General features: G+C 36.2%; 1 protein-coding gene across 1 annotated transcript in view; it reads left to right on the top strand.

Moving 5' to 3' along the window:
• The window catches only part of LOC121416018 (translation elongation factor 2-like), a 38,107-nt gene extending 13,383 nt beyond the window's left edge, over positions 1-24,724 (top strand). Inside the window, exons 3-15 of the mRNA XM_041609449.1 lie at positions 1,162-1,349; positions 2,446-2,654; positions 4,811-5,044; positions 6,113-6,226; positions 7,583-7,721; positions 8,440-8,635; positions 12,108-12,246; positions 12,958-13,185; positions 16,628-16,771; positions 17,028-17,240; positions 18,522-18,704; positions 22,113-22,245; positions 23,188-24,724. Of these exons, the coding sequence (XP_041465383.1) occupies positions 1,162-1,349; positions 2,446-2,654; positions 4,811-5,044; positions 6,113-6,226; positions 7,583-7,721; positions 8,440-8,635; positions 12,108-12,246; positions 12,958-13,185; positions 16,628-16,771; positions 17,028-17,240; positions 18,522-18,704; positions 22,113-22,245; positions 23,188-23,381 (2,314 nt within the window). The 3' untranslated portion in view covers positions 23,382-24,724. The remainder of the gene's footprint in view (positions 1-1,161; positions 1,350-2,445; positions 2,655-4,810; positions 5,045-6,112; positions 6,227-7,582; positions 7,722-8,439; positions 8,636-12,107; positions 12,247-12,957; positions 13,186-16,627; positions 16,772-17,027; positions 17,241-18,521; positions 18,705-22,112; positions 22,246-23,187) is intronic.
• Positions 24,725-25,703: the final 979 nt, after the last annotated feature.

Raw genomic sequence — 25,703 nt, 5'->3', positions numbered from 1 at the left:
TCCTTGCCCTCTTGAAATATGAATGTCTTGGCACTGATCAATACGATGGACAAGAGGTGTTTTCATTGAAGCACATACATCTGTATTACAGTTGAACTTGGGTACCACCTTATAAGCCTGGTATTTTACTTCAAATTTTTTTCCATCAGGCCACATGTGCTCGATATACAAATAGCAAATAGGCATGAGTGCGAGGTTTCGCCTAAGGCAAATTTGAAAAGAAAGATGCCCTATTCAATGAGGCATAGGCTGATTTGCACCATTGCACGAATAAGAATATTTGCTATATGTGTTATACGCCTCGAAAGGTTAGCGAAAATACGAACATTCGTTTTTTCCTACGTAAATCTATGAAAATAAGAATTATTTATTTGTAGAATAAAGAAAAAAAGACCATGAAATGGCAGTAATGAATATCAAACTTTTAGTATAGAAAGGAAAAAGTGAAAAAAACATGTTTAGAAAAATATTTAGAAAAAATAAGGAAAATGAAGAGTAAAGGACGTAATTTATTGCCTTTTTTTTATAACTGATTACGCTAAATCATGATTGATTACAATTACATGTATATTGTAGCGCATTTTCCATGCATTTATTTGCTGTAAAAAAATTTTTCAATCCAAAACAACCATTTAAAAAAAACATTTAAGAATAATAGTAATTAAATAATGTAAAAAAACCTTTATAATGAAGATTTTCAAGCAAAACTTTGCAGAATGTACTGTCTTTAGCAACCAACAAATGATTGTATTAAGTATTCTTTATGTTTCTTTGTAAGTTCACTTTCAACCATGAAGAAACTTAGCTTACTGATGACCATTTATTGTTTCTTTGGATTAGCTGCACTTGACTTTTCAAGATTAAAAGGCAGGGAAAAAAGATGCTTTTTTTTACCAGAAAATACCTTAGGCAATGCTACGTTGCAGCCACTGAGCAGTCTTCCACATCGTACCTGCAAAGGCAAAGACAAAAGCTCCAGCCTCCTTGATAATGATTATAAGCTTTGTCAAGTTGACATCGTCGACCCATATCAAGGTATTTTTTATGATGAATAATTCTTATTGGGCCAGAAAAGGTTATCCATACCTTTCAAGAGAAGTCCAGTCTATTTAATAATACCAGGCCTACTTCATGTTTGTTTGTTGTATTTTTGTTTCATAGAGCCATCTCCATGTACTATGAGCTGTCAGAAAAAGACATGACATTCATCACGCAAGAAAAAGACCTGAATGAGCGTGGTTTCTTGATCAATCTCATCGATTCCCCAGGCCACGTTGACTTTTCTTCTGAGGTGACAGCTGCCCTGCGTGTTACAGATGGAGCTTTGGTTGTTGTCGACTGTGTCAGTGGTAAGGAGGTTTTAGCTTTAATAAGACTCAAAGTTTAGTGGATGACAAAATGGCCCCACCCCAGGATTCCGCTAGTTGATTGAACGATCACAATAAAAATTGACACACACTTTACCATGATTGTATTTGTGCAAATGTTGCATCTTGATCTAAAGTCTTTAAAGTTTATTTTTATTGAATTTTAATTTATGCATGAAAGAAGAATATAATTGTAAATTACGAATATTATCCCTGAATTTTCTTGCGATCAAATGCACATAAAAAAAGGTCAAAATATTTTCTTGTATATTTTACTGTTTCTGAAATTCCCTATGTATCTTTTATTTGTGGAAATGGTTAACGGTACACCATTTTATAAGTCCTGGAGTAACTGAGATAAAAGTGGATAGAAATGGAGGTGAAATGGAAAGGTTAGAAAGTGGAGGTTTGAAAGCCAGCCATCTCTCACCTACTCAAGCCTGCCTACTAATCAGCTTTTTGTTTACAGTCCTTTAAAGGACTACACTCTTTTTAAAGAGAATAATCTCTCAAACTTCCACTTTCTCTTTTCCATTTCTATTTTCTCTGTCCCTCCAGGATGTTATACACGGTGTACCATCAACTATTTCCGCAATTTTTCAATACCACCTTGCAAACCTTTAAAATCTGTATCTTTTATAGATTTTTCTATTGGAATTGCCGAGAACACTTAAGATCATACAAAAGAACACTTATTACCGGGATGTAATTTTTTTATTATGAAGTGATGAAATCAATTCATTTTAATTAGTACAAGTAAAAGTAATGATATATTTACATGTATCAATTCTGGCTAGAAACAGATATTGCTTTGATTTTTACAGGAAATCACATTTTTTTAGTAATATTTGGTATGACATGCATTTTTACAGTGAACAGGTTATTTTCAGAACCACATCGCCTGGTGTGCAAATGTGTCAAAAAAGTTGGCAGGACTTTGAGAGAAATGGTTGTTAAATGACATTGCACTAACTTGCACTAACCGGTTACAACCTCTGCTCCTGAGTCGTGTTTAATTTTCACTTGATGAATTTTTGACCTAATGATAAATGTGTCTGATGCCTTATTGTCCTTGTAGGTGTTTGTGTGCAGACAGAGACTGTTCTTAGGCAAGCCATCGCTGAGAGAATTAAGCCTGTTTTGTTCATGAACAAGATGGACCGTGCTCTTCTGGAGCTTCAGCTTGATATGGAAGATCTCTACCAAACCTTCCAGAGAATTGTTGAGAGTGTCAACGTAATTGTTGCCACATACGCTGATGATGATGGACCTATGGGTAACATTCAGGTTGGTATTGTTGGGGATTAGACTTCAAAATCATCAAAATTTGTTGTTGTAAAGAGTCAGCTTGAGTTGGTCACACCAGAATCTGACAGAGTCAATTAGGAAATCGCAATGTATTTCCCTTCCTGGTGTTCCTAGAAAATAAGTGACATTGGTATAGTTCATGGCAAAAAATTCCATCTGAGAGTAAATATTTTAGAAATAATTGCTTTCTAAATGTAAATCAATTTCTGATATACATGTAATTGTATTCAGGCCTCTACAAAAATTTTTTTCGTCACTTGCCCTGTTGGGCAAGTGATGAAAAAATTTGCTTGCCCAATAGAAAAAACTGCTTGCCCAATTTTTCAAATAATTTTTTCATTATGACGGCACTACTCTTATTTTTATTAAGGTATACAAAATAACAATTGAGAATCATGTCCAGTATAAAAGAACACACATTGAAAAGGATATTTTCAGCAACGTAGGCCTGAGTCAGTTGCTAAAGTTTCATATTTTGCGTCTTTAAATCCATGAAATGGCTACCTGCGTAACATATTTCCTTAGAATTGCTTTCATTTACCGTAGTTGTAGTGAAAAATGTTCAGCTCTTTATTGACTCAGAAAAAATTATTTTATCATCAAAAGTGGAGTGGCTAAAATTTCACATTTTGCATCTTTAAATCCATGAAATGGTCATTTATTTTCCATATTTCCTTGATTAAAAAAAAAAATTAGTTGGAAACCATCAAGTCTTTTCTTCATCATTTTATGATGTTCCATTCGGTCAATAATTTTATCTACATGTTTCACATGCTACTTTTTTTTCTATTTTGAGGAATACCTGTTCACTTATTAATGAATTATTAGTAACATTGTTTAATATTGTATGATTTTTAAGTAATTTTTTTCACTATGCTTAGAATCTTGGGTGTGTGTGTGTGTGTGTGTGTGTGTTTGTGTGGGTGTGAGTTGAACTTTGATATAAATGAATTCAATATCTAATTTCTACTTCGCCTATTCCAGTACAATAACCTGTACTCGGCCATGTAATAAAGGCCCACATACCCTAACTTTTCCTGAAGTTCTTTGAAAACGCAGACTTCTACGAAAATTGCATTTCTCTATGGGGGAGTCTAAATTTGGTGAGAATGTATTCATTAATAACTTAAATATACATGACAATGAAGAAATCATCAAACTTTATTGGAAGTTTTGAATAATATACCCGAAATGTAAACTCTGTCTGAAACAGAAAATCACCATCATTGAGGCCTTTACTGAGCGAATTGTCCCCCAGAGCTCTGGCAGAGAGACAGAGCTCAGACTGGCTAGCTAGTATGTGCACGTGTGTGAGCCTCCCGCCGGCCTTGTGAAATAGATGGAGCTTTGTTTGATGATTTATTGTCTGATATTTACCTCATCCCCTCAAAAAGGGAAACAAATGAATTTTAAGTCATAATTAACAAATACGGCAAGTTATTTTGGATGTTAATAGGCCGTTTTGAAAAGCAAAGCCGAATGACATGACAACTCACCAATGCGAGACTCTGTGATTTATTTCCTGTGTAATTCTAATTATTTTATCACAGAATTGTGATATCGGAAGGGGGAAAATGTGCATTAGAAATTGCACATGGTGGTAGTCATAATGGACCCCTATACTACATTCAACTGTTTCCCGGCCATTGCGTTGATTTTTTTCATACCTGGTACCATGTATGGAAATACGTGGTACAGAAAAAATAACGCAATTTCGGAATTTGAAACTGCGCTACTCGCTATTTTTTAAGGCTTATTAATGATTTTGAGTGTGGATTTTGGATGATTTATGGAAAAACGAGGTACGGTACAGAAAAAAAGACGCAACAACCACTTGCCCGATCGGGCAATTGACTTTGAGAGGTGCTTGCCCGCACATCATTTTCACTTGCCCCGGGCAAGCGGGCAAGCGGGTTTGTCGCGCCCTGATTGTATGTACAATGCTATCCCTATTCTTTCTTTGGTTTGTCCAAGGCTCTTGAAGAAGTATGACTGCTTAAGCTTTGTCCTTAATCCGGTTCCCTTACAGCAAGACAGTATTTCTAAGCACTTAACAGATGTTTAAGATGGTGACAATGGTTCCTGAAATACCACTTTTCCTGTACTGACATTTAACAATGTATTTTGTAAAATAGGTTGACCCATCGGCAGGAACTGTAGGCTTTGGATCTGGCCTCCATGGATGGGCTTTCACTCTGAAGCAGTTTGCCGAGATCTATTCCTCTAAGTTCAAGATTGAACCAGCCAAGCTTATGAAGAGACTCTGGGGTGACCAGTACTTCAACCCCAAAGAGAAGAAATGGAACAAGGTTGGAGGTGAAGGCTATGTACGAGGATTCTGTCAGTTTATCCTGGATCCTATCTACAAGGTATACCCCAACTTGACTACCTGATTGTGGATTTAACCCTAATTTTACTGGGCTATTTCAGGATATATGGGTGGAGGTAAATTTGACCCCCCTCCAGATCTAAGCTGCTGATTGCTTGACCGCCGCCAAAATTTGCACATGCATAGAGCCAGATGGAAAATACAAGACTCTATTGTAAAATGTCTAAATATTGATTTTTTTTATTTTCAATATATTTCTTAATCAATTATGCAAATTATTTTGCCCTAAATTTTTTTTGTGTATGTTTTGCCTTTATCTCATTTATGTAGCTAGTAGAATGCTAATGCAAACTACATTCCGCTGTTCCTTTGTTAACTCACTATTAACAATCAGCTGAAGATTTACTAATGATGTCACTTTTTGAGGGTGTAGCAAAGGAAGTTGGGAGAATATTCTGAAAGAATTATTTACAAATCATCAATATATATTTGGGTTCTTAAAATGTTAACATATGAGTTGTTATTAGCACTATGCATCAATAGTAGACTTGGATTTGGATGATGCGGTAGGTTCTGCCATACATGTACATGTAGTAGAGTACACATAGTAGTTTGATGACTTTGTTCACTTGTGTGTGTTGATCAAAGAAAATAGCACAAGCAAATTGGCCAGTAATTTGAGCTGCGGGTAGTTGGAAAAATATCTGTAAAACTTAAAAAACAAGTACATTTACACCTTGCATTGGTCCCTGCATTTTGGTTATGAAAATGCTCCGAAGTACATTTTGAGAATGGCTAAGATGAACTACTTTTATGATAGCTTCACACCTAATGATAAAAGGAGCACTGAAAATATCTGCATAACATGCATGAAAGGATGCAAAGAGATAGTTGTTATGCTTATTCAGAGTATTTTTGTAACATATTAGACTTGTTATCTTAACAAGAACTGTGAAGTATTATAGTTATTTATTGGCTCAGATTTTCAATTTGTATGAATTCATACTTGATATTCCAACTAGGAGGTGATTACATGCATTTAAGAAACAATCTTGCTTGGGAATCTCGTAAACATTGTAATTTTCACTGATTTGTTTTGTATTTGTAGATGTTTGATGCGGTCATGAACTTCAAGAAAGAGCAGACAAAAAAACTTCTCGAGAAGCTGGACATCAAACTCGCTGGTGACGACAAAGATTTGGAGGGGAAGCCTCTTATCAAGGTCAGTAAACCATTTACCACTGTCTTTGGCAGTTTGCTACTACAATGAGCATTACTGCTGATGATTCTCATCAGCATCAGCTGGAGAGAAGATGATAGTTTGCTGATTCAGAATTGTGAAAAGAACTAGAAAAAGGTCCAATACACGGGAGAAATTAGGGTAGTGTTCTCTAATCCGGGATTAGACTATCAGACGATTCCATGGTAGTTCCGGGATCAGTACATTGTGACAGTGCCCCAGCAAGAAAAAAAAATCTAAATCCTCATCATATATTCAATATTTTTTCTGTCCAAATTCTCTTATTGCATTTGCAAAATTCTTGGGAAGGGGTGTGTGTATTGAGTTTTGCAGGAATCATCTATAGAGTACAGAAGCCTTCATTCGCGGTTCAACTCAACCTCTTCCACAATGCTGTATGTTTGAGTGGCGAACATAATCAATTTATACATAAAAATATACACACACTTGTTTTGTTGATTTATAATTATTGCATGGTTGAAGCACTATTCTATAGAGCACATCGTCACACTGTAAATTGGTAGCAAAGTCGCAGTGATGAATGTTTATTGGCTAGGTTTAGAAGTAGTGAAAAATGGATTGGAGATGGATGGAGATGGTATCGGAATCAAGAATAGAGATACAAGACTGAATTTCTATGTAGCAAAATCATTCATGTTTAAAAGGAATTTGAACAGAATGAATTTAAATTCTGCATTCTGGATGAATTATTTTGATATTTGAAAGTGTAGAGCTAAATCTAGTAGATGTGGTACAACCTTACCATTGTGAGTAGATGTAAACATCTCTTGTTTATTGCCTAATAAAATGACATTAACGAGTGAGCGAGTTACTTGCCATCCAAGCAATAGACATTGTTTACTTCATCCTTGAGCACTCTACTGCTACAGAGAGTGAGATGATGATTTTATCATACGAGGCAATGAGTGGAATATACATGTGCATATAACATTTGGTGGCTGTTTACAGAAATGGTATCATATTTTTCATGAACCCTGTTTACAATAAGACTTGAAAGGGGAATCCAGTCAAAATGGAGAGTTTTGAAAGGAGAAAGAATTAGTAAAGAATAACAAAAAATGAATATCAAAGATACAACTTTAATGCTTGCGTCCAGTAAAGTGCACGATTCGAGCAAGACTGATAGTGGTAATCCACTTTGTGTATGTGGTAGAGCTATGCAGTTGGTATGTGTGCTGCAGAGAAAGAGAGAGATGCTGAATGTATACTATATTAATGCTTGAATTACAGCTCCTGTGATGGTCATGACTATTTGTTCAGATTCATTGAATGTATACAAGAGTAGAAATTACAGATTACTGCATGTACTTGATACAGGCCATCATGCGCAAATGGATACCTGCCGGTGAGACTATGCTTCAGATGATCACTATCCACCTTCCATCACCACAAACTGCTCAGAAATACCGTATGGAAATGCTGTATGAAGGACCTCATGACGATGTATTAGCTCTTGGTATGTGATATATATATTTTTTTAATTAAGACAATTCATTTTTTTTTAGATAATGACCATGTTACTTCATTTGCACAACTATATGGAATTTTGAAAATATTACCAGGTACCATTTAGAAAAATCTCGCAACTTGTGCCTGGAGGGCGACGAGTTGAAAATGGCCGTTAACATTTTTGTACCAGCCACATTGAATAAAATGGCTGATTTCAACAGCAGCAGCGGCAGCAGGGGAAATGTAACTGCAGCATTATTCTATCGGTATTGCATCCTCAGTCTTGTCAATTTAACTTTAAATTCAGTTTAAAAGGTTTATACATATCACATAGTCCTGAATGCTTTAGGAACTTGTCTTCCTGAGATTTAATTGGAACCTTGTGGCCCAGTGGATTAGTCTCCAGACTTTGAAACAGGGTCGTGGGTTCAAATCCAAGCCATGGCGTAGTGTACTTCATTAAGATCATGATCCGCAATGTGCTGCACTCGACATAAGTGAGGTAAATAGGAACCTGGCAGGAATTTTCCCCTTGATATGCAGCGCAGGTAACAGCTGCTCTGCTTTAACCAGGTTAATATGCTGCATTTATTATGTATATGTACTATATAAGCAAATATAATTATTATTCCAATCTTGTTATTGTTAATCAAATCCTACATCAGGTTGTTATTATTATTATTTGACATTGTTGGATGAACCATTCTGTTCTTATTTACTTCAAGGAATCAAGAACTGTGACCCCAAGGCTCCTCTGTGCATGTACATCTCTAAGATGGTGCCAACCTCTGACAAAGGTCGCTTCTTTGCTTTTGGTCGTGTCTTCTCTGGCGTTATCAGCACAGGTCTGAAATGTCGCATCATGGGGCCAAACTTCATCCCAGGCAAGAAGGAAGACTTGTTCCAAAAGAGCATTCAGAGGTATGTTGGAAAATAATTGCTGTGCTGTTAAAAGCTGAACAGTCACGGGGTATTTTGATTCTTGTTGCGCCTGGATTGCACGATTGCAACGTTTGATGACTTATTTCCTCCAAGTCTTGCTAACTACTACGACCAAATTTGCGATGCGGGGGGGGGGGGGGGGGGGGGGGTGTATGTGGTTATGAAGAAACGTAACATTTTGTAAGTTCATGTCAGACCCAAAATTGCTCAAAGACGTGATTTCTTGTACAAATCCAATGCAAATTCTGCATGCAACCAAAACTCATAAAAGTTACAGATTTACAGCCAAATAATGATTTTATGCATTTGGGTGATTCCAAACCAAAGCAGATATTTCCCAAAATTAAAAAATGCAGAAAATTCCCAATCTCATAGATTTCGTGATGAATTAATTTTTCTTTCATGAGCAGTTGTGAAATAATCTGTCGATATACTAAAGGTACAATAAAAACATTTTTCATTTTTTTGAAAAAATGACATTTAATTGATTTTCTTAATTCATGATACGTGACGTCACATATTGAAACATTAAAATTCTAATAACAAAAAAAAACTGGACAGAAACAGTCCCTTCCCTCAACATTTATCACAATAAATCTGTAATACAAAAAGTTTGTATTTCGACGTTATATTACATTTTTCCTCCTTGTCCCGCACAACTTTCAAGACCAAATTCTTGACACTGGGGTAAGCAGCTCTGAAGTTACATAACATTAGACAAGTGTATGTCGGACCCATAATTAAAGGTATTGTTTAACTTTGTGAGCAGCTGATTTAAAAAATTCTCAAAACAAGATAAAACATGTGTACAAATGCATGTATTAGAACTAATAAACCCTGAAAACTATTATTGAGAATGAAAAGCTAAAACTACAAGGAAAAACCCTGATTTTGTAAATAGGCGTCTTATAGACACCTAAATAGTACACATAAGCGTATGGGATGAAATTAAGATGGTGTTTCCGGTCACTTTATATTTCAATTTTTGAAGCACTAAATAATGATTTTCGAACGCAATTTTTTCTGGGCTTCATTTTTGTAACATATCACAGACACAGGTGACAAGTGTGACCTTCTAGCTCAGATTTTTTAAAAGTCAAACCAATGTTAACCAATCACTTTAACTAAAAAACGTGATTTTATGTACAAGTCAAATGCAAATTCTCTATATAGCCAAAATCATAAATATATCATTAGTTATATTTTTACTGATTGAAAAAAATGGATTTTGCACTACCAGTCACAATTCTTTCAATCACTATTTAAGACCTGTTAAAACCAGAGAACAATAGAGTCAGTGGACCGCATCCATTTTCTGGTATAAATGGGTAAAGGGAGTCAAGGAATTTTGACTGGTACTGTATGTTCTTTACGACTGACATTGTGTTAAAACAATTACAAACTTAATGTTTAAAAAAAAAAAAATAGCCAGGGCTATACAGTGCGTCCCACAAAAACGAAACCGAGATTTATCGATTATTTATTATAACTTAATCACAAATACAATAGACCTACCATTTTAAAGCTAAGAATCTCCTCTTTCATCTGAAATTACCTAAATTATTTCTCATTCACGCATGAGTGAGCAAAAACGATTTGAAAAGGGGATTCCAAAAAGTCACTTGGCGGGCCGTATTTGGGCTTAAAAACAACACATTTTTAAAAAGTTCAATATCTGCTCTTTAATTTGATACCTCAATTACAGAAAATGGTCAAGGAATAACAAAATTCTGGTTATTTGAAATAAGGCTTGAATTTCAATTTCAGAAAATGAATAGGTTTTACAGGCTAGCGTTCAAACTCACATGACGCTCCATTTTGTAAACGATCAGCCATACATTAACTCTTTTGAATACCGTGCGATAGCTTCTGTGGGAAACTGGTGAAAACACGTTTATTTAATAAAATTATGGAAATACAAGCATTGTTTCGAGGGATCATAACTTTTTTACTTCTTGACCATTTTTGTCTCACCTGCATAGCAGAGTGAGACTATAGGTGCCGCTTTTCCGGCGGCGGCGGCGGCGTCAACATCAAATCTTAACCTAAGGTTAAGTTTTTGAAATGACATCATAACTTAGAAAGTATATGGACTGAGTTCATGAAACTTGGCCATAAGGTTAATCAAGTATTACTGAACATCCTATTAGAGTTTCATGTCACATGACCAAAGTCAAAGGTCATTTAGGGTCAATGAACTAAGACCATGTTGGGGAATCAACATCAAAATCTGAACCTGAGGTTAAGTTTTGAAAAGTCATAACTTAGAAAATATATAGACCTAGTTCATTAAACTTGGACATAGGGTTAATCAAGTATCACCAAACATCCTGCATGAGTTTCATGTCACATGACCAAGGTCAAAGGTCATTTAGGGTCAATGAACTTTGGCCGATTTGGGGGTATCTGTTGAATTATAACTTTAAAAGTTTTTGGATCTGATTCATGAAACTTAGACATAATAGTAATCAGGTATCACTGAACATCCTTTGCAAGTTTCAGGTCACATGATCAAGGTCAAAGGTCATTTAGGGTCAATGAACTTTGGCCGAATTGGGGGTATTTGTTGAATTACCATCATAACTTTGAAAGTATGTTGGTCTAGTTCATAAAACTTGGACATAAGAGTAATCAAGTATTACTGAACATTCTGTGTGCATTTTAGGTCACATGACCAAGGTCAAAAGTTAATGAACTTTGGCCATAATGGGGGTATCTGTTGAATTACCATCATAACTTTGCAAGTTTATTGATCTGACTATTGAAACTTGGACATAAGAGTAATCAAGTATCACTGAATATCCTGTGTGAGTTTTAGGTCACATGATCAAGGTCAAAGGTCATGTGAGGTCAATGAACTTTGGCCACATTGGGGGTATTTGTTGAATTCCCATCCTATTTCTGTAAGTTTATTGGTCTAGTTCATAAAACTTGGAAATAAGAGTAACCAAGTATCACTGTACATCTTGTGCGAGTTCTAGTAGTTTTCAAAGTCAGCACTGCTGCTATGTTGAATCGCGTGATGCAGGTGAGACGGCCAGAGGCATTCCACTTTTTTGTGATTAAGGTATCAAATAAAAGAGCAGATATTAAACTTTTTAGTCATGTGACTTTTTTTGAAATTTAGATATCCCCCGCCAAATGAGTTTTTGGCATCCTTTCTTTGAATTGTTTTTGCTCACTCATGTGTGAATGAGGAATAATCTAATAAGTATCAGATGAAAGAGGAGATTCTAAGCTTTACGTTGGTAGGTCATTTGTCTATTGTATTTATGATTAAGTTATGATAATTCATCACTAAATCTCGGTTTCGTTTTTCAGTCATACCTTCACCAATATTTTTTTTTTCTGCTGTCAGGGTGAACTTCCCCTGTAAATGGTTATGTTTGTATATACTTATGTGGATTATGATTGTGTATAAATCGGTTACTTTATCTTTTTGATTAAACAGGACCATTCTTATGATGGGTCGATACACCGAACCCATCGAGGAAGTCCCATGTGGCAACATTTGTGGTCTGGTTGGCGTTGATCAGTATCTTGTGAAGACTGGCACAATCACCACCTTTGAAAATGCCCATAACATCAAAGTAAGATTAATTACTCTTGAACTTTAAACACAAGCAGAAAGTCTGTATAGGGGGAAACCTACTCCGTTAAAGTTTGGTCCAACAAAGAAAGCCTCTGACTTACTGACTTGAGTGCATACAATGGTGTGATCCTTGAACCTTGATCTTTTTCCTTGAACCTTTTCCTTGATCCTTTTCCATTCAGTTCTAACCCTGGGATTGATCCCACATCACATCTGACTTGGTCTCTTGATCTTGAAGGAGACATCCTGGTGGTGTGCTCTTTTCAAAGTTATGTCTGTAGGCCTACAAGTAGACTTGGATAGTGGGTTGGGGTATATGGCGTGCTCGACGGAACCACTTCATGCATTTTGGGGGGCTTCCTCTCTTATTTTGTTTGGGATAACATAATCTTATATCCTTATTCTTGATTTTGTCTAGTAAATGGATCCCCAATATGTTGCAAATACATCTCATGTCATTTATTTTATTTTACATTGTTTAACTCTTTTTTAATGAAGAGAAAATGTAGCAGATATGAATTTCTCCATCAAACAGTTCTAATCAGCAGATGCAAAGAAAGAAATGTATGGGCATTTGTTTACTTCATCAATCTGTTAAGTTCTCATGTGGTAATAACTGAATTATAAGGGAAACGATCACCAGGTTGGAATGAAGGCTATCAAATAATTCATAGATTTAATTTGTGATGAAATATGATTGTGCCAACAGACCATGAAGTTCTCTGTGAGTCCTGTGGTACGTGTGGCCGTTGAAGCCAAGGACCCTTCCCAACTTCCCAAGCTTGTAGAGGGATTGAAGCGTCTAGCCAAGTCTGATCCTATGGTTCAATGTGTAATTGAAGAGTCTGGAGAACACATTGTAGCTGGAGCTGGAGAGCTTCATCTAGAGATCTGTCTCAAGGATCTGGAAGAAGACCACGCTGGTATTCCTCTAAAGGTAAGTGTCTTTTATGAACTTAATCCCAGATAGTGTAAGTTATTTTGAGATTACATAGCTCCTTGGCAACCCCCCTCAGATCTTTGTTGTTGATGGCGCTATTGCAATAAAAATTGGCACGCATGCCACTCTTGACAAAATTTGATAGTAAACTGTACCAAAATTATTCAAATTTAGTTAAACCTTATCTTAACTGGGCTATTTCAGACCAGTATATATACTGGGGGAGGAGGTCAATTTGACCCCCCCCCCTCAGATCTCAGCCGCTGATCGCACGATAGCTGCAAAAATTTGCACGCGCGTAGAGCCGGATGTAAACTACTAGACTGTATGGTAAAATTTTTAAAAAATTAATTCTTTATATTTTTGATTAATTCTGCAAATAAGGGTATGAAATTTGCCCAAAATTTTGTTTTTTTGTGTATGTTTTCGCCTTTAACTCAATTTATATAGCTAGTAGAATGCAAATTTTCGGTTGGAGTATCAATTATTACATTTCTAACAAATATCTACAAAAAATTGCAAAAATATTAATTTCTTATGTATTTTATTGTTTTTTAAATTCTTATGTTTTTATTTATTTTTTCAAACCATTGTTTTTTATTGTTTTTTTCCAATGAACTTTGTCGGGGACCCTTCTACGATCATTAATAGCATAAAATAAATCCATTTTAAAAAAAAAAAAATAAACATGTATGATTTTTGGTTGAAAAACACAATTTACATTGACTTTGTACACGGAATCACGTTTTTGAGCAATTCTGGGTCTGACATGCACTTACTATAAAATGTTGCATAATTTCAGAACCGCGTCCCTGGGCATTGCAGTTTTGGTCTCATAAGATGCGCAAGACTTGAAAGTAAATAGTGGCGCAATCAAACTTTGCGCGACGGCGTAGTTATGAAATTTGAGGGGGGGTCAAATTGACCAGTTTAATAAGGGTTTGATTAAAGGACAAGTCCACCTCAACAAAAAGTTTGATTTGAATAAAAAGAGAAAAATCAAACAAGCATAGCACTGAAAGTTTCATAAAAATCGGATGTAAACTAAAAAGTACCAACATTTTAAAATTTTGCTTAATTTTAGGAAATAAATACACATCTTGGTCGGTATGCAAATGAGAATGATGCCATCATCTACCCACTATGTCTTTTATATTACATGGAATATGCAATATTACATGGAATATGCAATATTCTAATTTTCTCATTGTTTGTGAAATGAAGTGTTATCCCTCCCTGAACGTATGTAATTATTATTTTAACTTTTTGTGGTTCGAACAAGTTTCCTTATTGCCAAAATTGTAAAAAAGATTAAAATATTGTACAATTAAAACAATAAAAGAAAGAAACCAACCGTGATTGAGGTACATAAAAATAAATAAGGAAAAAGAAAGAGAAGGAAAAAGAGAAGGAAAAGAAAAGAGTGAAATAAGATATTCTTTCATGATGTCTACTCTAAAACTATCATATATTTAGAGAAAAGGTCAACATTTTTCTGTTTTTAAATTTTGATCCTCTTTTGATATGGTGTGGACCATCCCGGAAGAAAAAATAGGTATTGCACGGTCAGAGTATTATTTTTAATTTCTAATTGTCAGGTATGGCACATGTCAAAATGTTGCATAAGTTGGTAATCCCTGCATCGTGAATTTGGTCTAAACCCTAATAAAACTGGGGGAGGGGGTCTGATTCAGCCCCCTAGACATTTTTCGCGATAAATCTGCTAGGTAAATATTTTTGATCGCATCACTTGCTGACATTTTACTTTCAAGTCTCGTGTAACTTATTGAGACCAAAATTGTGACCCCAGGTACACAGTTCCGTCATTTTGTAAACTTGACTTTGTATAACAATCCAATGCAAATAGTGTTTTAGTCAAAATTAATGTTTCATTATTTTTCTTTTTACTAATTAAAATCAACTTATTTCCTCTAGTTTATAGTCAAATTAAATTCCCCAACAATTTCCATTGAACGAGTAAAAAACAAAGAAATACATAACAACTTGACAAAACAATAAAAAACAAGAAAATGTAATGTTGAAATTTACACTTGATCAGATTCGTGTGAAGAGTCTGTGAACAAATAATTTTTATTTTAGTGGCATTATTCAGTTAATCAGAGCAAACCTGATTTTAATAATAATACATGAGATTTGTATAGCGCACTTTCCATCTTGATTAGATGCTCAAGGCGCTTCAGAGCAGAACAACAAAAACTATTTACATATAATACATATCTGAACAATAGGTCAATGTCTATAAAAAAACACTCTTATACAGCTATGAAGTCTGGGTTTTCAAGCTTTGTGGGAGATAATTCCATAGGCTGGGCCCTACATGAGCAAAGGTCCTTTCCCCGCATGATTTCTTAGCAACTAGAATGAGAGATTAGATGAGGGTCGTAAATATCTTTTACATCTAATTTTAGCATAATTAAAGGGGAATGAAACCCTTGTGTGGAAACAGAAAAATCAAAGAATAAGAACAAAGAAAGTTTGACAAAGATCTGACAAATAATACGAAAGTTATGAGCATTTGAATATTGCAATCACTAATTCTATGGAGATCCTCTCATTGGCAATGTGACAGGGATGTGTGATGTCACATGTGAACAACTTTCACTTTGATGGACTATGAAATACCCTCAAAATGGCTCTTTTTGCTTTTTCTTATAATACAAACACTCTTATCTATGATGTATTCTTTAAATTTCTGTATCACATGCCCTCCTTTAGAAAGAACACATGATCTACTAATAGATGTGTTAAAAGAGGCAATTTAAGTGAAATATATACTAAAGTAATGGGGAGAGTTGTTCACAAGTGACATCACACATCTTTGTTACATTGCCAATTTGAGGATCTCCATAGCATTAGTGATCACAATATTCGATTGCTCATAACTTTCTCATTATTTGTCAGTTTTTTCTCCAATATTCGTTGATCTGTTTCTTTGATTTTTCTGTTTTCACACAAGCTATCTTGTTCCAAAGGTTTCATTCTCCTTTAATGAGCAATGAGATTTTTCGCAGTCTTAGATCTTGTAGTTTGTAAATTATGTCATGGGTAATGCTCATTCCAGTTTTCATTGCGATTGACGGCCGAGATCAAAGGAGGGGGGGGGGGGGCTTAATCAGCCCCCCCTCCAGTTTTCTTAGGCGTCAAAATAGCCCAGTCGGTTAAGAGTAGAGTTGCATGAGACTAGATTGAGAAATAAAAGACACTGCAGCAGGATCTTCTTGCATTACAGATTTATCTCATGTTGTGAGGGGGCAAAAGGAGATGTAAATTCTACATGGAATCACCAATACAAGTTAAAAAGGTTATAGTTTCCCAAAGTGCATGCTCCTAGTCAATGTGATATTGATTTATAATGACATTGGAAGTTAAGGAATTATTGTATGCCTTCTTAATTGGTAATCATCTTTTTTTTTGCCAGAAATCTGATCCTGTAGTGTCTTATCGTGAGACTGTTAGTGAAGAATCAAGTCTGACTTGTCTGGCCAAGTCACCCAACAAGCACAATCGTCTCTTCATGAGAGCTGCACCTTTGCCAGATGGCCTTCCTGAACAAATTGATGAAGTAAGTTAGAGGCACAAGTTGTGTCTACATGACTTTTCTAGTACTTGCCAATTTACAAAGTATTTGTGTATGAGTTCAATTTGAGAAAATACAGTTCTTGGACGAAAAATAGAGGAATGGATGACGAAATACACTTTCTCATTCCCAGAGGTTGGCAGGTCTGGTTTTGATGTTGTGTTTCCAAATTCATGTTTTTGGTTGGAAATAACTTTCTTTATGATAATGAATGATGCATTCTTTTGATTGTGATTGACAGGGTAAGGATATCACAAGCAGGCAGGACCCCAAAATTCGAGGTCGCTTTTTGGTTGACACTCACAACTTTGATGTAAATGAAGCACGTAAGATCTGGTGCTTTGGTCCAGACGGAACCGGTCCCAACCTGTTGATCGACTGTGCCAAGGGAGTGCAGTACCTGAACGAGATCAAAGACAGTGTAGTTGCTGGATTCCAGTGGTACACAAAGGAGGTCAGTAAAAGCAACTGTTCAGAGCTTGTTCAGATTAGGCCCGAGTCAAAATCTTAAAATGATGCTCAATTGACTGTTAACACTAAAAATGTTTGAATAGTTTTACAAAACTTTAACATTGTGATGTCGGGTGGAGCTGTTTTGGAGTAGATGGTCACAGTGGGGTCAAAATAATAGATTTGCTGGTTTATCAAAGTAACTTAGAAAGTAAATTGGTTTAAACTTGATAAACATTGTGTTATGTTCTGTGGCCAAATGAAACGGATATCACTGAAGTTTCAGTTTGATTTTAATTTCACAATATTTGTATATATCTAAGGATCCATGCTGACTCTTTTGGCGATGGCCTAAAACATAGAAAAACATTTAAGAATGAACTTTTAATTGTCCCTCCATGAACATTAAAGTGATTGGTTATCATTGGTTTGACTTTTAAAAATCTGAGCTAGAAGGTCACACTTGTCACCTGTGTCTGTGATATGTTACAAAAATGAAGCCCAGAAAAAATTGCGTTCGAAGATAATTATTTAGTGCTTCAAAAATTGAAATATAAAGTGACCGGAAACACCATCTTAATTTCATCCCATACACTTATGTGTAGTATTTAGGCGTCTATAAGACACCTATTTACAAAATCCGGGTTTGCTTTGTAGTTTTAGCTTTTCATTCTCAGTAATGGTTGTTTTCAGGGTTTATTAGTTCTAATACATGCACTTGTACACATGTTTCATCTTGGTTTGAGAATTTTTTAAATAGGCTGTTCACAAAGTTAAAACAATACCTTTAAGTTGGGTTTCAGTTTGTACATATATCTTGTGTAAATCAAACACAAAAGTATGTTATTCTAAGTTTGATATTGTATAGTTCTAAATTTGAGATTTTTATATTCCAATGAATACTGCTAGACTGGTTACACACAATATTGGTATAGCCTAAAGGGATGTTGCAAGAAACTTGCAATCGATTCAGGCCCCCCATTCCATTGACAGCCATGCACTTTCTTACAGATTTGCAATTGATTGATGGTCTGCTTCTTGCATCAAGAAGTATAACTTGGTTTGCTTAAGTAAAAGTTGATATATGACTTGTAAATTTTCATCTGAATACTGCAATTGATTGCAAATATTTTCTTTCAACGAGCGCCTAAGTAGGGAAACGACAAAATAGGTTAATGAAATGAGTGGGATTAGACCTTGTAGGATGAAAACAAATAGACATCTCCCTGACAGTCACTACCTGTGTCAAAGATTTCAAGGCATTTGTTGAATGTTATTTTCATAGGGTGTCCTTGCTGAAGAAAATGTACGTGGTGCAAGGTTCAACATACTCGATGTGACCCTTCATACAGATGCTATACACCGTGGTGGTGGTCAGATCATTCCAACTACACGTCGTTGTCTAATGGCCTGCCAACTTACTGCAGCTCCCAGGATTCTAGAACCCGTCTATCTGGTTGAGATCCAGGTAAGTTTTTCATTTTTGGGGGGTCTGTCTGACACAATTGTTATATTAAAGATAAATTCCAGTTTTGGTAACGATCTCAAAATGACTTTTTACAGAATCTAATATAGTGACCACCCAAGTGTCTGTTTGTATGAATAAAAAATATGTGCCAAAGGACTGTGGAAGAAATTGTGTAATTGCTGAGAAATAAGCAAAATAAGCGCGGATTCGGTCACTTCCGTCGGGTCTTTATTCCAGCAATATTAATACACTGTCCCACGTGTGCCTATCTGTGTTGGTGATCTTCAGTGTGAACATTTTTCAGCGTAGATTTCAAGATTTCACAAAGTTCAGTTTATGTAACAGTACCGGATCTAGATCCTCGATGATATTCTGACAATTAAGCCTGGTTTTACAGACTTTCTCATAAAATCAGTACTGCAACTACTGGCATTTCTCTTTAACGTTCTTGATGTTAGCCATGATATTGTTTACAAGGAGTGGCCAATGCCAGAAATTAAGGACACATCTTGCATGAAACAAAGCTAAGATCTTAACTCTTTGTGTGTTTCGTTCGCATCAATACTCACTCGTATAGGTGCTTTGTGCGCATTTTTGCATGACCACAAATGTCCCCAAAATCCCTCTGTCCCCCTTTGTCCTGTATTTTTGGATTTTTCATGGTTTTGTTTTGCTTTGGGTACATTTTTTCAAAACTATTAAAGTTGGAAGAGTTTTTGTACCTTTACAAATTAATGAAAAAATCAATAAATCTTCCTGCAGACCAAGGAAGTGTGTTTGATGAAAGCCTCCTCACAAACAAACCAAGGTCAGGTTCATTGTTCGGAGTTTGATTCCTGGCATTTATGTGAAAGAGGTGCTTTGTCAGTGATACTTTGACCAGGCAAAGATTTTCAGTAAATGCTGTTATTTTCATGCGATTATTATTTTTTTTCGCACTAGACCGCTTCAAAACATATTTGCAGGTTCTTGAATTCGTGCTGCACACTCCACAACCACCAAGTCACTTCCTCCTTTCCAATTTGTGGCTGGTCTTAATTATTATTTCAGGCAACAAAATTATATTTTCTGCTAGTATTCTAGCTCTTCAGTGGCGTTATTCAGTATTGTTTTGTTCCGTTCATTAGCTGTTGTGACATTTAGTGCGACCTTTCTTTGTGGGGCGGACAAGAGGGGAGGCAAAATGGAAGCAATGCTGGCCTGATATGGGGTTGAGCGCAGGGTAGAGACCGGGGCACTACAGCAATTCAGAGTACTAGTACATGGGATCAATTAACTCACCTTGGCGATTGACGAGACGTTTTCTTGAAAACTAAGGCAAACAGACTATCAAACAGACCTAAACACCAATAAAATGGCAAAAGCAGTTATTTCAAGCAACATAATTCGAATACCGATCTGCGACTGTAAAAAATTATCGCATTAGAAAAAAGAAATTATCGTGATGCTTATCCTGCATGGCTGTATGCGATGAGAAGCAAGAAGCTTGCTTGCGAAAGGCCTGGTCACACACCGCCCAAGCGTTGTTGGAGCGGTCGTGGAGCGGTAGGGAGAGAGGGTCGAATTTCGTTCATAAAATTGGGGAAAAAATTGAAAACAAAAACAATTGAAATCGAAAATGGTGAACGGTAGCAAGTGGTGATGATTTTTTCTCTCCGCTCCACTTCCGCTCCAACAACGCTCGGGCGGTGTGACCAGGGGCGGTATTCTGAACATTGTCTTTTCTCCATATTTTATCTTATCTCAGAGATATGACAAAATCGGTATTCTGGTGGATGTCATAACTTTTGTCACAAAAATTGTCATAAATTTTGTCTCTTCTCTTTAGCGCGCAGCAAAAATACGCGGCTTTAAATGCGCGTAATCCTTTTATACAAGCAAAAGATATGACAAAAGTTATGACAGGGGGGAGCAGTCATAAATTTTGTCATATCTTTTAGTACCAAATATCCCGATACCCTGCCGACTGAATGTCAAGCAAACAATTATATTATTTAGATTAGATTGTGGTATAAGTTTCACTCATCTTCCATGACAATTTTCAAAATTATTTTTTCATGCTACAATTAGTTAGGCCCTACATATTTATTCCTCCTTTTTTTCTCTGTTTTCTTTACTTTTCTACTTTTCCTCTAAAATTCTTCACAGCTCCCTGTCTCTCTTTGTAATTAAGCGCATCAATATACGCGTAGTTGCGCGATGCCAGCAACTGTTTTGGGGATACGCCCTACTTGCCACGGGGCTTTCCTATTGGCTAGAAGGGCTCCAACTGGGAACTAATGATGATTTTGATTGGTTTGCTTCCGAAAAGATGGGTGGGAACTTTGAGAGATATGACAGGGAAAAGACAATGTTCAGAATACCGATTTGTGATAATCATAGCGGTGTCACATCTCGGAGAGAAATGACAAAATTTATGACAAAAGTTATGACAGAGTTACAGAATACCACCCCAGGCCTCTAAATGTCACCCTCTATAGGTCAAATTATACAGTCTTCAAGCCAAAAGCCTACACACAATTTTTACCTGGGTTCAAAACATTGATTTAAGATTAGGGTTCATAAATTCACGCTCGCTGATCTTGCCATGCAATCTGTGAAAATTAATGTTCTGGGAATATTTCTGAATTTACATTACTCCCTTCTACTTTTAACTACTGTATGGGCAATTTATATCAGATTTATTGTTTTGGTATATATACATAAGAATCATGACAAAAGAAGCAAAATAAAAATGCTGAAGTTTTGTTGGAAATGTGAGACAGATAATTTTAGCTAAAATGATTTACTATGCTTTCCTTCATTGGTAATCCAATACATTTAAACATCACAAGGATGCCAGAAAACACTACAAGATTACTGCACAATACTTCATTTCAAAATGTACATATAATAGTCCTAACCCTCTAGAAGTGCTCTTTACGAGCTGCAAAATTTATGCATCACACAGGGGTTAACGAGTTACCCCCAAAAGGACAGCAGGGGGCATGATTACCTTCCCCCTCAACGCTTTGCGCGGTAATTCCAGAATGCAAAAAGATAGCTCTGAAAAATTTTGTTATTCAATCTTTGAAGTCTCGTGCAACTTTTGACACAAAATTTGTTGCGTTAGGTGTTAGCATCGTGATGCCACATGACTTTTTATGGGGCAATGCAATTTGCCTATCTGCTTTGAATGGAGGGGGGGGCACTTTCCTTAGTATTGCAGTATAGATAGTGACAGTGTACTCAATTTACCAATTGGCAAGACATTGGAAAGTAGGAGTGGAAGACCATGCATACATATTTTCATAGAATTTGGGAGTCAAGATGATATTTATGAGATTACATCTAATCATTTCAAGCTGATTTTCCCTTTTTAATTATTGTGGAACAACGTTAAAGAGCTGGTTTCTGTGTCTTCTTTAGTGTCCTGAGGCTGCTGTTGGCGGAATCTATGGGGTTTTGAATAGACGTCGTGGACACGTGTTCGAGGAGGCTGCTGTTGCAGGTACCCCAATGTTCGCTGTCAAGGCATACCTGCCTGTCAATGAGTCTTTTGGTAAGTATACAGCTCTCCATTTACTATACAGATTTAATGCCCCCGTCACACTTATTCGGAATCAGCAGGAATCAAGCAGAAGCTGGAACGAAACAAATATTTAAAAAAATCTAGAAATTTTTGAGAGGAACTTATTTATTCAACAAACTGGAGTTGAAATTCAGTAAATTGACCAGGTGAATCATCGTACACTAGTCAAAATGAACCGCAATGGAGTCAGATTGATAATTCGTGCTACATTCTTGGACATTCTCGGCGCATTCTAAATATTCTGACTGCATTTTGAGTGCATTCGAAATATTTTTGTCATTTTTTTTGGCCGTCCTGAAGATTTTGGTCATGTTCAAAACATGAGGGGTAATTTCGAACGGTGTTCGAGTAGATTTAAATGACCAACTGGTGGTCAAACAATAGTCCTTTCGTTCAGGCCAATTCTGCTTGATTCGGAATAAGTGTGATTGGGGTATAAAGAAGTTTGTGGTAGTGAGAACATTTATAGGGTGGGTCAGTGAACCAACGGGAATACAATACAGATATTGCCAGTCAAACCACTGAGCATTAGGCTTGAAAAATGTTTCTGGCAAAAAACACAATTCCTCAGAGACCCAATCAGAGTGAAATGTTTCAAGAAAATGAAGATTGCTATGGAATTGGAAAGTACATTTTCTTTATGTAGTTTATCCTTATCCATTAAAGTATCATGAAGGAAGCTTGGCTACTTGCAATATTAGGAGGGGGGTGGGGGAGAACTTAAATCTTACACTGTCTCCTTACGAACTCGGATTCAGTTTCCCTTATTTGCAAAGAAATAAAACATCAAATTTTCATGTATAAATATGATATGATGAAAACCTTGTTAGTAATTTTGTGTTCTTGAAACTTCAGATATTATTTGTATTGATTCTGATGTATGTGTGTTTGATTGTGATCTTATTTTATTAGGATTCACCGCCGATCTTCGTTCCAACACTGGTGGCCAAGCTTTCCCGCAGTGTGTGTTCGACCATTGGGAAAGGATGAATGATGACCCCTTGGACCCTACTAGCAAGTCTGGCGGAATTGTTGTTGGTATCAGAAAACGCAAGGGTTCCCAAGAAAATGTACCATCTCTTGATAAGTACCTCGACAAATTGTAAAAAAAACAACATTGCAGAAAATTTCATGGCATTTTGAGGATTAAATTCCTCATTTCAGATCCATACATCTTACATGACGAGCCCCCCCCCCCCCGGCACCATATCGTCCCTGTCAAGCAGAGCATTTGATTAATAATGAATATGCTAAGGAGCATCAGACAAAATAACTCTTTGGGATGTTTAATTTGAAATGTATCACTAGGAAAGTTTCTGTATCAAGCCGGTCATATTGTAGCTCTTCAAATTTTTATGTCACTTTTCTTTTCTTGGAAAAATCTTTGTGTGATTTGTTTATTCCCTTTTTGTGAAGCCCTATCCCTTATGTTGTAGGAAGGGCAGTGGGCAATTTGATAGATATATTCATGTATAATAATGAAAAATCATACATGTATGTGATGCAATATTCTCCATCATGAAAATTAAGATACAAGATTGACGAAAGAAGGGTTGAAATGTAATTAATAATTTATTTCCTTACTGCAGTATTTTCTATTGGAAAACAACACAGAAAGACTATAAATGCATATGAATTCTTGCTCTCACCAATTGATGGTAAATGCTGGATGATTTGTTTTATGTGGGTATCCAAAAATTCATGCAAATATTATGAATGAAGAAATAATTGGACATCTCTCATTTTATTATTAATTGGTATTTTTAAATTAAGCATCTGATTTCATTCAAATGATCAAGATGTTTCCCATCTCACTAAAATCTGATCAGTAATTAATCTTATTTGTTTATAATTGAATATTTCTTATATGAAATTCATTTCAGCTTTGACAAGATTAAATAAAAGGAACTTGGAAATAACCATGTATCTAATTCATGCATGTCTATATCTGAGGTACTCAATTTAGTCAGCTTTTCATTAAAGCGTGTAAGGTTAATGATTCACCCAAACGTTTCTACACTCAGACTTGTCCAGCATTGTGGATGTCTTTGTTGGTGATAGCAAGGAATTCAGCATTTCTACATGATAAACATTATCCCTGCTATATTTGTTTGCACTTTAAAGCTTGCATATAAATGGTTCATGTAGGTTAAGGTTATCATGTATGTTTTATTCAACGTGTAACTTGAATATTCAATGTTATCTAAATATTTACTGGAATCTCACATCCATTTCATAGCTTGTTTTGCCATGTGTAACTTGAAGATCAACCAGGCATGGGCCTGTGTGAGAGCCTAACCTGTCAATGTCGAGCTGAGCATAAAGAGGCAATGGTTTCATTGTATTGGTATGAAGTCATATTGTGAAAGTGTATATTCCCTTGCATATTATCTTGGGGAAAGAGGATGACTGCTACAGAAATAAACACCAGATATTTACCAACCATAAACTTGAAATTGCAATAATTGATGGTTGTTTCATTACACCAGCTAGTGGGTTATTGAAGTGATGATTTGGATGTTGGACGGGAGTGAATGAGGAAATGGTGAGTCAATTGAGTGGAATGAGTAGATTAATGTGTGGTTCTGTGAATGAATGAGTAAATGAATGGATGAATTGTGGATGGGTGAAACAAATAGTAAAGGCATTAATTTGCCGATATCCCTGGCGAGTGGATGAATTGAGTATGTGGGTATGAAACGTGATGGTATGTGATTGATCATTAGGGGGCCTGAACACAAAGCTTAGCAATGATCGAACATTTTTCCACGATTGATTTGACCACAATGTACAATCAAATGTAAAAATCAAGCGTGCGATTAATCGCTAACCTTTGTGCTACAGGACCCTGGTCTGTGAATAGAGTGAATCAGGGGCCGCGGAACGGTTTTCAAAGTGGGGGGGGGGGGGCTGACCATGCTAAAAATCACAATCATATGGTCATTTTTACATTTTGTACACAGTTTTGGAAAAAAAGTGGGCAGGTGAAGCCCCCCCCCCCCCCCGGTTCCCGGCCCCTGTGAATAATGGATTAATAAGAAGATAAAGCGGTTAAGCTTAATGTGTTGATGAATGGATGAGTATAAAGATGATTTAAGCTGGGAATTGGACAATTGAGTGGGTCAATAAATCCGGGGTCATAGCCAGTTGATCTGAATGGACGGCTTGAGTTGAGCCAGTGGGTCGGTGAGCAGAAAACTATGTAGACGAGTGAGTTAATCAAGAGGTTAACAAAAAGTGTTGATCGACCTTGTGTGTGGGTCAGTGGATGGTTGAGCTAGTGGCTCAGTAAAAGAACGTGTGAGGGTGTGTGTGTGTGTGTGTGTGTGTGTGTAGATGAATGAGTCGATACCGGAGTGATCTCTCCCCTAACTGGATATGCGGGGAGGGTCCTTTGTTTGAAGCCAGCGAGTTCTATTGTCCGCCAT

Source organism: Lytechinus variegatus, chromosome 5, assembly GCF_018143015.1.
Source record: "Lytechinus variegatus isolate NC3 chromosome 5, Lvar_3.0, whole genome shotgun sequence".
Lineage (NCBI taxonomy): Eukaryota > Metazoa > Echinodermata > Echinoidea > Temnopleuroida > Toxopneustidae > Lytechinus > Lytechinus variegatus.
This window is presented reverse-complemented; position numbering and strand designations above follow the sequence as displayed.